The sequence below is a fragment of the Mytilinidion resinicola genome, assembly GCF_010093595.1.
Source record: "Mytilinidion resinicola strain CBS 304.34 unplaced genomic scaffold BDZ99scaffold_36, whole genome shotgun sequence".
Lineage (NCBI taxonomy): Eukaryota > Fungi > Ascomycota > Dothideomycetes > Mytilinidiales > Mytilinidiaceae > Mytilinidion > Mytilinidion resinicola.
The window spans coordinates 44483-60540 of record NW_022985472.1 but is presented as its reverse complement, the minus strand read 5'-3'; the positions used below and the strand labels follow the sequence as shown (position 1 = coordinate 60540).

The window sequence follows — 16058 nt, the reverse complement described above, 5'->3', positions numbered from 1 at the left end:
CGCTCTGCTATTAATAAAGCCTTAGATACCTTAAAAAGACAGTGTAATTAGCTTACGGCTTCTCTATACAAAAACACAGAGTTAAGAATTTCCCTTTCTTAGAAGCCGATCTCAGACGGACGAAAAGAAAACGCCCTAATTAAAGCCAGCCCGAAAAGAGCAAGAAACCGAACTGGAAAATTGCCGCGGATTTATTTATCTAAGATGCTCTAACTGCGAAAGAGTGGGATTAAAGGCTTCGCAGCATTGGAATTAATTTATTTAATAATACTTAAACTATTTAGTTTTCCAATGCTTTTACTAAATTAATCCACTAAGTAGATTAGCAACTAGTTAAATTATTTGAAAGGGCATTAAATTATGCTTTAGTGGTCGCATTATATATAAAGAAAGCTGATCTTGCCAAATTACTAGCAAGATTTCAACTCTTTCGTTTCCTCTCCTATTGCGTAGTGCTCCGAGCACATTAAAGGCAAGTAGCTATATAAGTTATACTGCTTTACTCTCCGCAGGTATTTTTATACCGCCCTCTCCTCTTTATACTATTTAATAACCCCGATTCTAACACGTTATTTAACGGTTCACGCGCAGTATACTCTAGCCTATATACCTTCCGTGGCGTTTAGCAGCCTCTAGACGGGGAGCTAATCGGGATATAGGTAGAATATTCGCTTAATTCTATATAAAGTCTATTCTATTCTTTAGTGCTCTCTATTCTATTATCTTTTAATAAAACTAATCTAGAGAACAGAATAGGTCTACTTATCTGCAAGACTGCTATAAACAGCATTTAATATAAAATCTTCAGGCGGGATAATATATTAGAAAACTGCGATAAAAGCACTATAACTTTTCAAATTTGTACTATTTAATTCTTTCTTAAATAATCTATACTAGTTACCTCTATTTAACCTAAAAAGACTCTAATTACCTATAATCCAACTATATCCGCTCTAACTATCTCCAATCGCCTGCTTAAGCATAATAGGATTGCCTTTGTCCAGGTTTTACTCCTGCAGGCCAACTACCGGACCTCCTAATAATAGCTTTCTATTAGGCCGAAGGTGGAGGAATAACTACTAGAACAGCCGTTATGGCTACGGACTTTAAGCTTCTATTTATTTAAGCTAGGACGTACGGATACTTTAAGGAAAAAGTGGGCGGTATATATTAGAGATCTATCTAGGCAAGCTCTTTTCTTACACGTGCGTCTAGATCTGGTTAATAAATTACCTAAGCTCTAATTAAAGGGCGTATTAATAAGTCCTATATTCACCCGCTTAGGTACCTAAATTAGCTGGGAAATAGGCGCTAGTTGCTCTTCCTATTTCTCTTATTATTCCTTTAACTAGTAGTTGTAGTTTTAGGGCCTTATAGTATTTTACTATATAGCGGTTAAGCGAGTCTTTGCGTTTGTAGGGGAGGATAGGTAAGGTCGGGGGCTTCTATCTTAACTTAGCGGTTGCGGTTTAGGTAAGGAGTATTCTTAGACTTAGGAGAAAATTCTATCTATTATTGCCACGGCTTACCTCCCTTAATCGTCGGCGTACCCTCTAGGTTAACCTATTGCGTGATATTAACGGAGAATTATATGCTAAATAAGATTAAACTCTAAGGCCTTATTAGAGTTTTATAGAGGCTACTGCTCTTATCCCTTTAAATATCGGCTTGCGTCCAACGTTATTAATAAGGATCTAACTAATTAGAAGCCTATATTTCAACTAGACGTAAGTTTATTTAAATTATAGATTTTATAGCTATCTAGCTACCTAACAGCCTACTTTCTAGAGTTAAGCTTCTTATAGTATAATACCTAACACTCGCTTATACTACAGAACGGAATAAGGCACGTAGAACAGCTGTAGAGGGTTTTTAGTGCCCTCTTTAGACGCTTCTAATCCTTACTCTGTATATTTTTACGTACTGTATTAATTAAAAGGTCTGCCAGCGGCCTCCGTGCGCCCTTATAAGGCTTTATAGACTTCTTTCCAGCCTTAATACACACCAAGCAGTTCTTAGGCTTCTGCTATAGCTTGGTAAGGTTGTGTTCTGCTATAGGCTGCCACGTAACGTCCTCTATTCCTTTCCTAATTGCCTGCTTAGTATAGTGTTGTCTTGGTAGACGTGTGGAGGCCTTAAAAAGGGCTTTGCGGAAGGCTCGGCGAAAGGCAGCGTGGCTATTAGCGCGGCTGTTGCCTACGGCGCTATTATAAGAGGAGAGTTTATAGCAGTTGCCCACTATAGTATTAAAGAGGAAGTGGAACAGCGGTTTCCAGGTCTTTAAATATATCCTCTAGATTGTATAATAGCTTCGAAGCTGGTCGGCTACGTCAACGCCACACATATAGAGGTTGTACTAATCTATAAACTCCGGAATATCCATTTCTTTAACTATATTGTTGCCGAAGGGCTTACGCTTCTGTGCCGCGTTGGTAGAGGTCTTCGCAGGCCGTCTGCGGCGCCGGAGTACATAGGATTAACCTTGGTGATGTATAACGTAAGCGGCTCTGCGGCATAGTGGTAAGAACAGAATATAAGGATAGCTTACTATTATAGACCGTAGATATAAATAAAACCACCTGTGCATCTGCCTAAGCAAACTCCATTACTATACAACCTTTTAAGAGCTTTCTATAGAGTATACCCTATGGAATTTGGGCCGTATGTACAAGTTTAAGGTTAGTAAGCAATGGTGAGAATTTCTCTGCAGACACCTTCTTTTTATATGCCGTCTTGCCCTTCTTATCTTCCATAATATTGCCCTCTTCCTCTCCTTCTTCCTCCTGTTGTGTCTTTGTAGTTCGTATAGTGCCGGCCGCCCTAATTCCTAGGCCTTAAAGCTGTTTGAATAGCTTCACGCTGCAGAAGAGATTATTAAGCCAAACTACATACTTGCCGGGCGGGTATAGGACAGCGTCTGTCTCGGAGTCTCGCTGCGTAAGCAGGTCCAGCACGACAGCCTGTGTCTTTGTAAAGCCCTCCTCCTTTATAAATACCGTGTTAAGGTCCATCGGGCCCTTATTATCTCCCTTCGCATGCCACATCCAATCTAGCACGTAGCCCTGATTAGCTAGCACCCAGATTTTGAAGCCCTCAGGCGTGGGCTTTGACGGTATGTTTACAATCTCTAGTGCGCGCCCTATAAAGCGCTCAATAGTCTTATCAACAGCCAGGTGAGCGCCTGGACTATAGTATTTATGGCAGAGCAATCGCAGGTGCTCAGAGAGGGCGTCAACGCGGCCAAATGTATCCTTGTAGGCATCATATGGAGGTGAGAACCGAATAAAACGGTCCAGCTGCTGATACCGGGTTTTGCTGATGTATTTCTTAATAATATGTTCAACGCCGTGAGTTTCTAGGCTGCCCTAATAGTCCTCTATGCGTGGCTCTACAACCAGGCCTGTATGCAACACTACGCCGAAATACGCATAGAGTTCCTCTCTTGTTGTAGGCCGCCACGGGCGTGGGTGCTTCTTGTCCTCCGGCTGGTTGTGTTCTGCGTACAAATTCGTCCAATTTATAATATTATCCACTAGTTCGTTGGTAAACAACGCGCACTGGGCGCCTTCTTAACCTTGCTACAAGCGCTTCACCCATCCCGAATACAGGCATAACAACGACCCCGCGCCCTCTATTATGCTCGCCCGCACCAAACTCCGCGCCTATAACCTCTTCTGCAGCTCCTTCGTTGACTTCGTCGAAGACGATAAATGCTGCAACAACCCCAGCAGCCCAGCACCCTGTCTCCGGCTGCGGATCGGCTCGCGGCGTCCCGCCCTCGGTGACTGCTTTCGCTACGCCCCGATAACAATGTGGCCGGCGCCTGCGAACGCCTGTCCGTGTGCTGCGAGGCTGCATGATATTCTTAACCCGCCGTTTCCTGCGGGGTCGGCGTACGGCAACACGCTCGTGGGGGTGGTGGATGAGCGTAGTCTGGTGTATATGCTGCGGCCTGAGCGTTTGTATGGCGACGATGATCCGGGTGGTCTAATTATACTGATTAGTTTTGATTGGGCGATTGGGAGGGTCCGGGCGGGGGACGAGGGCGTGGGCAATGGCGTGGATAGCGCGATGGGGGATAGGCGGAGTGAGATTCAGATGCTTAGTATATGGGTTGCTGGGAAGGCGGAAGCTTGCAGAGATGGGACGTGTTGCTAACGGTGTGTGTCTGTAGTAAATAATATCGTCCCTGTAATATAAAGCTTTCTTCAGTTACCTATTTCGGTTATCTTTATTTTACTGTGGCAACGCTTTAGTCCTTCGCCAGCTAGAGACGTAAATAGACCCTATCGCCCTCTTATCTCTTCCACTTCCTTAATCCAACTTCACAGCATTACAGGAAAATAAATATTCAAACGCCTCTTGCACTAAGGCATAGCCGACAGCACCGCTGTTAGGAAAAATAAGAGCATTTCTGTTAGGAACGTAGGATAAACGCTTGCTGGCATAGAAGAAATTAATTATAGAGGCGGAGGTAGGATACGTATAATGTCCGGAGTGTCGTGATCTGGCTGTTTTAATAACATTAACGCCCGAAGGAGACGCTTTGCCGTCTGCCCTTAATTAATAGGTTCTAACCGTCACGTTGGAGCCGGGACACATTAAGCCAAAGTAGAAAGAATTGTATTTCATTTATTAATTTCACCCAACAGCCGCCGCAGCCTTCCTTTAGTAGACGCCAAGAACCTCGCGTTCAAACTACTCCAGATACACGGTCTGGCCCCTTGCAGGTGTTATTGCTGGGCGCATAGGCAGGTCAGCGAGGCGGGTGGAGCGGCGGGTGCCTTCAACGCCGTGAGCCTTGGGCGCCGCCTTTCGCCTTGCGCCCCTTCCTCGGTTGTTGTTGCCATCCATCTCGACCCTCTTCTAATTGTGCTGGATTTCACCCAGAATGCGGCGGCGTTTGCGCTGGCGGGCAGGATGAGTACGGCGGTTGTGGGCAAGGGGTCGTGAAAGTAAGAGAATCGTGCGAACGGGTGGATCGTGACAGCGGGAGAATCGTGAGAACGGGAGAATCGTGAGAACTCTTGGCGTACGCTTGAGACACTGGCGGCGCCCCTTGTACAGTGGTGTTAGGTAAAGGCTGCGCCGGACATCACTTTGTAGGTGCAGAGATTAGACTTACTTCCGGCAAACATTGCTACCTAGCTAATACGTGCTCACTGTTTAATCTTAGGATCTATGTCGTACGTAATATGCCCACCCATTATTAGCTTACTAGGATGACTAGTATTTGGTATGTGCTCCTGGTGACCTCCATAGCCCTGGCCTTACGGTGAGCAATTCAACGTAGGAGTGCTATAGCCCGGTATCGGCTGCATGTGTGGATATATTGGTCGCCTGGTTGTATCTAGCATAGAATTGCACGGCATGTGACCAGATTCGACAGGGTAGAGTTGGATATGCATGTCAAGAACGTTGCCAGGATACTGATGAGGATGCGGATGGTTGTTCCATTGGACAGCAGGTCTGGAGACTTCGTTGGGGTTTCCTGCTAAATGCATGTTGTTCTCAGCACCGCCAGTGGAATCTGCACATTTTAACGAGACGAGAGCATCGCTTAGCCGCGTCTGCAGCATGGCTTTCTCGTTCTCCAGCTCCTTGTTTCTCCGCGTGAGCTCAGTGAGCACTAATGCGCTGTCGGCTTCATGGGTTGACGAAAGCTCTGCAATCCGGCGCTCTAGGGACTCGATATGGTCGTTGGTCCGCTGGCGAATGGCGCGCTGGGCTTCTCTGTCACTGGCGCGTTTGCGTTCAAGCTGGGCAGCGGTGAGGGCGGTGACTTTGCGGGTGCCAGCTTTTGAGGGCGTACGCTCCGCCCCTGGCATGTCGGACGGTTTCGGCGCGTTATATAGATCCATGTCTATCTCTTAAGGATTGAAGTTGATATCCCAGAATAACACTGTTTCCTTGGGCTCTGGGAATAAAGATGGTTGGATATCCAAGGAAGGGGATACAAATGCGGGGCTGGCAGTCCTGAGATATTTAAGGACATTTTTATCAGTCGTAGTCAGTGCGGTGTCTGGCTGCGTCTTTAGACTTATGTTATGGCGCTGCTTGTGTCGTGCGTAGAGGTCTTTTCGTACGAAAGATTTTTGGCATTCTGGAAAGTCGCAATAGAGCTAAGGTGGGTTGTCTGGAAGAATTAGGAATATAGGCTGCAGGAGCATAAAGCAGGACTTACGGTTTTTTTCATGTCGACGCAAGTGACTCCTACTTAAATACTCATGTTCACAGCCTTCATAATTACACTTGAATTTCTTGTCTGCTCCACCCCCCCTTTTTGGGCTCAAAATAAACATAGGCAATTCCAGTAGCTGGAGTTTTTCGGCTTAAATGGTAGTTCCTATTACAATAGTTAGCTATAATCCACAAAACAAGAGAGACACACAGGAAAGTCCGATAATACAATTCCCAAGGAAGGCCAATATGCAGAAGGAGCGAGCTCACGATATATCCAAGCTGGCAAAGATCTATTATAACATTTCAGTGAGCTTCTGAAATGCCTCCGCCAGGCACCGCAGGGATTAAGCAACTAAAGGCTTACAGACCTTCATGTCCGAGCAGGTCTAAGTCTCATAAGGCTGATACTACTGCAGGCGCCATCGATAGCGCGTACCGGCACAGTGGGCGACCCCCTGTGTTGACATTGGCGAGCCGCCCGCCCTGCCAGGCCAATAATTGCTGCGGTGGGGAATCGTGGGAGCGAGGTTGGCATTGGGGACCACCTGTCCGAGCGTCATCGGTACCCCGATAATCGCCTTCTACAAGGGGGTAACATGAGCGGGCCAGCAGCGCTCCCTGCTAGCGCTTATTGCCACCTCCATTTGCCACGTAATAACCTGTGCTTATTCAGTAACTAATACTTTGTTGGACCTCCATCTGCAGCAATTACAGCAAGGCAGCGCTCCCTCATGTTGCCTGTATACTTCTCGAATTCTTCGGGCTCGAGCTTCTCCCATTCCTCCTCAGCATACTGCCTCACTTCCTCCTTTGTTGTAGGGAACCGGCGTTGTATTCTCCCCTTCAATAGCCTCCAGACATTCTCAATTGGATTAAAATCAGGGGAATTCGCCGGCCATTCCATTACAAGCATGCCATTTTGCTCCCAGGCCATGCGGGTTGCTTTGGCTGAGTGAATAGAGGCATTATCCTCTACAAGAATAGGCTGGTAATGCAGTGTTTGCCATAATTCCCATGCGAATTTCTTGATATTGGGGCATATATATGTCCGGTAGACATCGCCATTTATTGTCTTCCTTTTATACCCTAACTCAATCGACCAATCCTTTTCAAAAATAACAAGAGGCCCCTTATTCCCATGGGAGATGCTGCCATGGATCATCCAGCTTGAATACCCCCTGAATTTAGGGACACAGCAGTCAACATCATATTTCTCCTCTGCGCATCAAGTAACAAAGATTTGGCCTCCTCCAGTTCGAATAGACGCCTCATCTGTCCAAATTACTGCTGCCCACATCTCAGGAGTCTATTCTAGATGAGAATAGGCCCATTTGAGACGGGCCTCTCGCTGTTCAGGCGTAATAAGTGGCTTCTCTGTTGCAACACGCCGGAAATAGCCCTCCTTTTCAAAGGCCTTGTATAAGGATCGCTTGCAGGCAGAGATTCCTTCAAGAAATGCAATCTCCTCAAAGGATTTCTGTCGATGCCAACGATCTTGTTTTGCTCGTGCAATAAGGCGCTTTCGTGATGGGGTATTGATATTTGGCTTCCTTCCCCTCTGCTTTTGAGGAGTCCAAGTATCCTTTTGGAGAGAGGCAGATAGTGCAGTGCGAGAGACACCAAGAGAGCTGCTAATCTTCTCATCAGTCCAACCAGCATAGTGCTTAAGGGTATACGCAATATCACGCTCGCGAACAGAGAGCCGTGTTCCTGGCTGTCGAAGGACGGGATAACAAAGCAGAGGAGGGGGATGGTGGCCACGGTTCCGGCGTACAAGATTCGGCATTTTTAGGATACAAGATACAAGGATCTCTTGTTGTTTTATATGATGATCTAGCTATTCTGGTTGATTCTACATATTTGTAATACGAACAGCTATGCTTCATACGGCTAAAGCAGCCCCAGCGCTAGCAGGGAGCGCTGCTGGCCCGCTCATGTTACCCCCTTGTACAAGGGGGACTCATGTACGGGTTGCACCCCACCCGGTTAATGCCACCACTTGGCACGCGTTGACCAGGGGGCGGGGCAACCCGTACATGAGCCCCCCTTGTATCCCAAAGCCCGCCCGTGCACGGCTGTTGTTCCAGCCATCCCAGTGCGTCTTGTCGGTATCTGTCAACAGGCCTGCGCATCCTCGTCCCGAGTGGAGATGATATTGCGGGCCACATCGCGGTCGCACTGTGACCATGGTTGGATCTGCCAGCCTTCTGCTGGCGGCACCAGATTTACGCATCCCGGACTTGAAAGATCGTCGGCTACATCAACCCCAGAGACGCGTGTGCACGGCATCGCCATGAATCCCCGCACCTACACTTCCCGCACCTCATCCTTGCTCTCTTTTCGCGTTCCGAATATCAATAAGTGACGCGCAAGCGGCGCGGGTAGTGCGGTCAGGACGACGGCGCGGCCGGCGGGAACGGAGGGCCCTGAAAAGCGGTTAGCGTGGAGACAGACTGTCTCCACGCTAGCCGCTTCTCAAAACCCCCTGCTTGTGTCGCTTCCGGACGCATGTGCCAAGCAACTATGCCGGCTGACCTTTCTGTCACCTTATCAGAATCACCACTGGCCGACAGTCTACATGTCTAGCTGGCCGACAGTCTGCAGGCGTCGGCAAGCCTTGGCATGGCTTGCAGTCAAGCTAACGATCCTTGTAAATCGCCTATGCACCTCCACGATTCTCTTCAAGCAGTAGTTTTGTGCTGTTCCCTTTTTGCGAACCACCACTCGTTTGCGAAAGAGGGATAGAGTCTTATCGTCTCAGGCAGGCCGCCAATCAGGCCATGGATTCTTCCCCGCCAAAATGGCTCAATCGGTTACGTGAACTCATGCTTCGTTTTGATACTGATTTCAATTGGAATCTCAGCTTGTTTGGGAGCCCTGCGTTATATCAAGCATATGCGGGCTCCTTTAGCTCGTTTTGCCTTCCTGCAGTTCGACATTTGCGTCCTTCTGCACAGCACGAGATGGAGTGCTAGGCAAGATGTCGTACGTGCCAACCTGACCATCAACCCGTCGATCTGCCAAACTGCCAGGCTCCTTCACCACCTCTAAGTTTGGATGCTTACATGCATGGGTAGACGGATATATATAGGGTGACGAACCCCTCTGATAGCCTTTCAACATCTATCGTCGCAGTCCCCTTCGCGTCTCTTGTCTGTTTCTTTGTTCTTACTACCCGTCCCTCCAACAATGTTAGTCTTTGACGAGTTCTCTGACGAGTACTCTGACGAAGTAGCTTATAGGAAATGTCCACAAAAAATCTCTGTCGCTGCACCGTCTCCACCTCCTCCTCCCCCCCCTCCCCCTCCTCCACCACCACCATCTTCTTACTTTTTGATGCCGCCGCCGCCGCCGCCGCCTCCTCCACCCCCTATATCACAACAACCGCTTCCATGGCAGATGCAAACAGGATCATCGGATATGCCATACTTGCCAAAGCAGTCGAAGAAACAACATCTCGATTTCAGCGTACCACCCCCGCCCCCGCCCCCACCTCCAGGAATGGTCGTCATAAACCAGGGCAGGGGACGCACCCTTAGCCGAAGTTCCAGCATCGATTCTTACCGATCAGACAGTTCGCCAGTCTCGAAGCACATGGCCGAGCGTGTCAGTAGCCACAGCGATCTTATACCCCCGCGATGCTCTGGGGAAACGGATCCGGATGCTGATAGGATTGTGAGGATACCTATATTCAAGCGCAATATCTATGTTCCATCTCATGGTGCATCTTCGGCCGACCTGGCGGACTTTATGTGGCTTCTTAAGTTTGGTGGGCCAGAGCAATGGTATGAGAGACCAGAACCAGTTAAGCTGGACCGGATGACTGTTCTTGATGCTGTTGGATGTCTACGATGTCCACCAGATGAGCTGAAGGCTCTCGACAATCCTCGACCGTTGTCTCTTGATGTCCCTCAGATATGGGTCTCCGCAGCCTTGAACACTCCCACCGATGATGATGTATTTGACTGCATGGCCGGTCACGGAGACTTTGCTGGAAAGTGCAATCAATGTACCGTTGGGAAGCGTGAGGCGCTCGAGAAAACCTCACTGGTATACACCCTCGTCCTATCGACATTCCAGGCGAATGAGTATTACTCTGGCAAGAACAGCCTGTCTGGGAATGGAAAGAACATTTACAAGATGATTCGATGTGGTGGAAGAGAAGCTGCTGCTGCTGCCGCCTTCTATGCTGCTCAAGATTCGATATAGCTACCTCAATTTCCATTCACACCAGTCAATCCAGTTCTTGGTCAATTACGGCTCAACGGCTGTTTCGGAGGCGAAGTTCGATTCGCTCCTGGCGTGTCTGTCAAATCTATGGCCAAAACCTTCACCCCTTCACACTCGGCCGTAGATCGACTACTGTCCTTCATGCTTTTCCGACTAGATCTGGATCTGGATGGTCTTCACCGCGGTCATTCGTCCTTGCTCCATTACACTCTAGTCTAAACGCTGAAGATTGAGAAGGCTAGTTTGACGAGACTTGGGACCCCTTTCCCGCCTCTGCCTCCAATCTAGCTTCCCTCCGCCCTGGACTCAAGATGACACGTCGATTAGCGGCTCACCGACAGACGGCTCATCGACAGGCAGCTCCTCGCCTAAGTGCATCTTCCAATACTTGGCATACTCGCAGCCCTTTGCCACAAGCTCATCGTGATTACCCTCTTCCACGATCTTGCCACATGTTCCTAAAACAAAGATCTTATCGACACGCCTGATAGAAGAGAGTCGATGCCTGGGGGGAGGTCAACACGACGAAGTCTGCCAGGGAAAGAAAGAAACTCACGCAACAATTATCACTGTCCGTCCGGCAAACTCTTGGTCAATACTGTGCTTGATAAGGGCCTCGGTCTCAGCATCGAGCGCACTGGTCCCTTCGTCGATGAGCACGATCTTGGGCTTTTGAATGAATATACGAGCGAGCACGAGACGCTGCCGCTCACCGCCTGAGAAGTTCCTGTGTTGGTGCGGTCAGCAGCCAAACATGGAGTCCAAGCCTGCTTCGCAGGAGTCAATGCGACTCACGCGCCGTTTTCTCCCGTCGTCGCGCCATACTGGCCAGCACGACCCTTGATTGTCTTTTCAATGCCTGCCCTGCAACAGGCATCGTAGCATTCTTCATATGTTGCATTCTGTCTCGCGAACGTGATATTCTCCATTACGGTGGTATTGAAGAGGTACGAATTCTGAGGCATCATCCCGATAACTTCGTGCAGCCTATGCACGTCGGCAGCAGTTAGCACACATGTCTTTGGTTATGAGATGCCCATCCACTCACGAGTCGGTCTTGAGCGTCTTAATGTCCTGACCATCGATGAGAATCGTACCCTCGGTCGGCTCGAGCATCCCCATCAAGAGCTTAAAAGCGGTAGACTTCCCCACACCGCTCGGCCCAACGAAAGCAACTTTAGATCCCCCTTCAATCGTGATGTTCATGTTATGGATGACTTGGCTGCTTGACCCTGGATAAGAAAAGGAGATATTCCGAAACTCCACTTCGCCTTTAATGTACTCCAGGTCATTTTCTCCTTCCTCAGTGCTCGATTCCCTTTCCATAATTCTTCTCAAGCGAGCGGCATTAAGGAGATCTTCAAGCATATCATTAACAAAAGAAGTAAAGTAGTCGACAGGGCCCAAAAGGAGACCCCAAAGGCCTAAAAAGGCAACTAAATCACCAAGTAAGATCTGTCCAGAGCGGATCTTATATATAACAAGCGCATAGCCAGCTAGACGCCCAGAATAGAGTATAAGAGTCTGAAGAAACCCGAAACCGGAGCTAAATATACTATATCTCCGCCATTGCAGCATCCAGGATTCCACTTCAGACTCGTAGCGATTTATTTCATATTTAACTCGGTTGTGACTGTACACAGTACTCCATCCACGCACGCCATCCTGACGTCGACGCTCCTGGTTGTTTCTAACGGTGATGTACTTATCGCGTTCTCCCGTGAGCACTCTCAGGGAACTCTTCTCGAGGATACAGTAAATGGTGGTTATATACATTATAATAACTGTCATAAGTAACCCGAAACGGGTGAACAGGACACCTGTGACGAAGACCAGGGTTGCCAGATTCGGTAGGAAGGAAAAGATGAGGGTGTCGAGTATACTGTCAACACTGCTTGCGTAGTCGACGGCCTTGATCGAATCGGTAGGGTGGGTCACCTGGTGGAAGTAGGCATCCTGTGTCATTATATGGGAGTGAGCCTCGATTTTTAGCGTTTTAGTGCGATAGAGATAGACGTCAATCCATAACAGGCTACGAATGGTGCCGAGACATAGGGGGGAATTAACCACCTAGAAGAAGACCAGAGTCAACAATAGGCGCCAAGGATCGGCGCCCGAGGCAAGAGCGTCGATAAGCACCGCTGACAGGAATAGCTCGTAGACATTCATGGCTCTTTGTACCATGAGGATGATAAATATCAAGAAGAATCGTAGCTGGAGGACGTGTTGACCGAACGGCCATGTGTATTTGAGGAAGATCTGAAACCTTTTCACAAAGGGCCAGCATCCGCCAAGCAGTTTGACTTCCTCTTTTGCCTCCATCTGAATCCCCAGGGCATCGATGCCAGCAGGCCTACGAGTCGAGTCATCTTCGTTGGCGCGGGACCGGGACTTGTCGGTGGAAGCAGAATTGCAATCTTCAGGATCAGAGTCAGGCAGGGTCCGGTATCCAGTATAGGAGACTCGAGATAAGAGTATTGTAGTGTACGTCAGCGCCTTCGCGGCGGAGAGCGAGATGCCGAGGAGGTCATACGGCGAGGGTTGAGAGGACGGTAGGCCAAGACGGATGACGGCGAGGAACTCCAAGGTACAAAGAAGAAGCCAGAATATACCAATAGTGTACCGAAGAGGGGGTTTCCCTTATGCTGTGAAGGATTCCAGATAGATGGCATTAGTAAGGGCGAGGATCGTCTCAGAATAGGAGGCGGTAGTGTCCGGGAGCTCCCCTCGGCTCAGCAACTCGACTACAAGACTAGCAAAATCGCCGAGATAGAGCAAGACCAGGAGGGAGAGAAGCCCAAGGAGGCACGGCTGGCGATGGAAAGAGGTAGGCGTAGTGCGGGAGCCAGAGAATAAAGTGGCTAGACCGAAGTCAGCAATAAGGAGGGCAAGGGCACAGGAGCCCCGGCAAATATAAAGCCAAGGGTCTAGTCCGACAGGCATATCGATGAGTCCTCGATAATAAGTAAATGCGTGGGGAGTGCAAACAGGGAAAGCCGAGCAAGATAGTCGGTGGTTCGAACAACGTCCCACAGGTCCTCTTTTTAAACACTGACAGTGTCCTAAACTACTCATAAGCGACGTCGTGCACAGCCTAGCGCTGGCCGACTGCAGAGCCGAATTCGTTGCCTGCAGCGGTGAAACTGTAAACTGTTCCGAGAGGCCAAAGAATCATCCCCCATCTGCGATCCCGCTTAAGCACAACAAGGCAAACAGATAAGAGCCAATGATGAACAGCCACTTCACTCACCATAAAGCATGCTCGTCGGCTGTGGGTCCGGTTCAGCCCCTAATACGTGCAACCGGACTCCATAACAACAGATCCTACGTGCTTCTAGACTAATGCAGGGCGTAACTATCGTGGCGACCCAAATTACCGATTGTCACTCTGTCTACGCCCCATTTTCCTCTAATATCGGTCTCTGTCAGCTCACCCGGTTCTCTGGCCCTGTGGCGCCCGCTAGGGCTCTTCTTGTTTTCCCAGACACGTTCATACCAAACTGTTGATTGCTACCAGTCATTCCAGACATCGGGATCATCTCACCGTTGGATAGCCTTGCCGGCATCCTCACCGAATGTTCAATCTCCGTTCTTAGCGCATCGAGGGCAGTCTTGGTCTGACGACATATCCACGATAGGAATGGACTGAGCCTTTCCCTGGTTGTGCCTGACTGCCTGCCCAGATCCATCGTCAAATAATGTCTTCTCCTGGAAGAGGGGGGAAGAAATGGGACGCAGGAGCCCAGGGGAGGGGACGGGTGCGGGAAGAGAAGAAATGGCCCTTTTTACTCGCTCTGAGGTGCATAGCCACTGAGGTGCATGGTGCATGGCCACTGAGGTGTATGGCATCTGAGATGCGCGGCCTGTAAGAGTCATGGACATAAGCGGCACACATGTACGCCACGTCAAAGCTGTTGCAGTCACCCCCGCACCATGAGAATATTGGTATCACGATCCGAATTCAGGCTGCATTGCATTATCTAAGTGTCTGGCGAATTGGATCAAGACTCACCCCACCTCAGAATCTGTTCATTCAAGTTCCCCAATCGAAAAGAGGAGAGCTCCGGTGAAGCCCACCGCTCAGTCGCCCCTTTTAAACTCGCTTCTAACCAGCCGACGCAAACTGGCTCCAAAACTTGATTGAATATTTACAAACTCGACCATCATATCAGGCCCATGGATTCAATCAATATCTATACATCTCATCCAACTATAGATTTTCGGAGGGTAAAGTCTGAAGTGGTGCAGAGGTTGCCTTTTGTCCAAAACGCAAGAAACACCGGTTGACGTCGTTCGCAAACCCTCCCAAAATCTGAACCTGTCTCTTGAGATTGTCCACTTCGCTCTCATGATTTCTCATGCTGATCCTAAGTTCGGCAACTTCGCCATCGCGATCTTTTAGGGTGTTCTTGAGTTCGGTGACCTCCCTCTTGGAAGCTTCTACCATGCTCTAAAGACTTCCAATTTCGGGAGCTGTTTTTTTCCTGAACGAGTAAGTCATAGTCTGTAGCGTGGTAGTTCCTGGAGATACCTTGTCACATCGGCGTATTTGCATGGTAGGCCGTTCCTCATGCAAAACCTACAAGAAGGCTGCTCGCCGCTGCATTTCGCTTTTTTGGACCGACAGTAATCACAAGCCTGCACAGTCAAGTTAGCACTTCTGCCACAGTTCACTAATTTCTTGTAACCTCACTTAAAGGACTCGATTATGCCCCTTTCGCCTCTTTTTCCATTTCGGGTGCTCATAGGCACTGGTATAATCCGCCTCGCTTAGCTGGGAGCAGGAAGGACGAGATGATAAGCGTAAAGTCTGAGCAAAATCGGCCGGAGCATACGGGGACGGTGTATAATAACCATTCAGAGGAGCAACAGGCTGTAGGTACGGAACACTTAGTTGGTCGTACAGTGAGGCAGAGCGCACTGGCTCTTCAGCTCTTGTGGGCGAAAACGGATAGTGAACGCCGTGCGGGTTCGGAACGTATTGGATGATGTGCGGGCAAGTGGCTGTCAAGCACTATCAGTGTCGCTGGTCCGAGAGATGTTTTGAATAGGTAGGCGCGATGCGGATAACGATTTTGGGACGGGGCGTACACTCAGTAGGTTGAGGGCTGGGGTTGCAGGATCCAACCTCCATCGTGGCTCAGTAGAGGGCGCGCAAGCTTAATTTAATGCAGGGCAGGGTGCTGACCGGTAGACAATCAGTGTATGCAGGGCGTAAGGAGAGGAGTTCAATTATATGTTTTGTTGCCTCGGATGCAGCCATCACGGAGGTGCATCCATTAGCATGTCTCATCCCACCTTCGATAAAAAGGCAGGGTAGTAAGGCTGGACCCGTGAAAAATACAAATAATCAAGGATAGTTAACAGACTGGGTTAATTCCTGACTTAGAGGGTAACGGGATAAGATTGTGGCATACCAGACGCTCCAACGCACCTTAAACAACTGGTGGTGCTGAGGCTCCGTGCGCTTGTATTGGTGGCATAGGCTGCGCATTCCTTCCTGCAGCGGCCAAATGCGAAGGATACATCTATAATCTCCGTATCGACCCAGATATCGTGATTGGCAGGAGCGTCAACATTACGTGTAGCAGAGAAGCTCTGAATCTAAATCGAAGTTTTGCCAATCTCTTCACCTCGTTCGTGCT

General features: G+C 48.9%; 5 protein-coding genes across 5 annotated transcripts; 2 read left to right on the top strand and 3 right to left on the bottom strand.

Moving 5' to 3' along the window:
- The first annotated feature begins 3574 nt into the window (after positions 1-3574).
- On the top strand, positions 3575-4252 carry BDZ99DRAFT_552445 (uncharacterized protein). Its single transcript, XM_033727058.1, has one exon. It carries the CDS (start codon positions 3637-3639, stop codon positions 4156-4158), a length of 522 nt encoding a protein of 173 aa, XP_033568749.1. The 5' UTR covers positions 3575-3636; the 3' UTR covers positions 4159-4252.
- Positions 4253-5540: 1288 nt separating this feature from the next.
- BDZ99DRAFT_358267 (uncharacterized protein) lies at positions 5541-5825 on the bottom strand (the record flags this gene model as incomplete). The annotated part of the gene is made up of 1 exon (XM_033714647.1): positions 5541-5825. A coding segment is annotated over one exon (285 nt), but the record flags the coding sequence as incomplete, so codon positions are not given.
- A 3952-nt stretch (positions 5826-9777) lies between these two features.
- On the top strand, positions 9778-10392 carry BDZ99DRAFT_402630 (uncharacterized protein; the record flags this gene model as incomplete). Its single annotated transcript, XM_033716297.1, has 1 exon — positions 9778-10392. One exon carries the CDS (start codon positions 9778-9780, stop codon positions 10390-10392), a length of 615 nt encoding a protein of 204 aa, XP_033568747.1.
- Positions 10393-10719: 327 nt separating this feature from the next.
- On the bottom strand, positions 10720-11739 carry BDZ99DRAFT_527998 (P-loop containing nucleoside triphosphate hydrolase protein; the record flags this gene model as incomplete). Its single annotated transcript, XM_033726326.1, has 4 exons — positions 10720-10918; positions 10970-11140; positions 11209-11400; positions 11462-11739. 4 exons carry the CDS (start codon positions 11737-11739, stop codon positions 10720-10722), a joined length of 840 nt encoding a protein of 279 aa, XP_033568746.1.
- A 744-nt stretch (positions 11740-12483) lies between these two features.
- BDZ99DRAFT_527997 (uncharacterized protein) lies at positions 12484-13943 on the bottom strand (the record flags this gene model as incomplete). The annotated part of the gene is made up of 2 exons (XM_033726325.1): positions 12484-13052; positions 13910-13943. The coding sequence occupies 2 exons, from the start codon at positions 13941-13943 to the stop codon at positions 12484-12486; spliced, it is 603 nt and encodes a 200-aa protein (XP_033568745.1).
- Between the last annotated feature and the right edge of the window lie 2115 nt (positions 13944-16058).

Excerpts from the sequence above, each read along its gene's own strand:
- BDZ99DRAFT_552445 (XM_033727058.1), top strand. The coding sequence starts at position 3,637 with ATGCTCGCCCGCACCAAACTCCGCGCCTATAACCTCTTCTGCAGCTCC.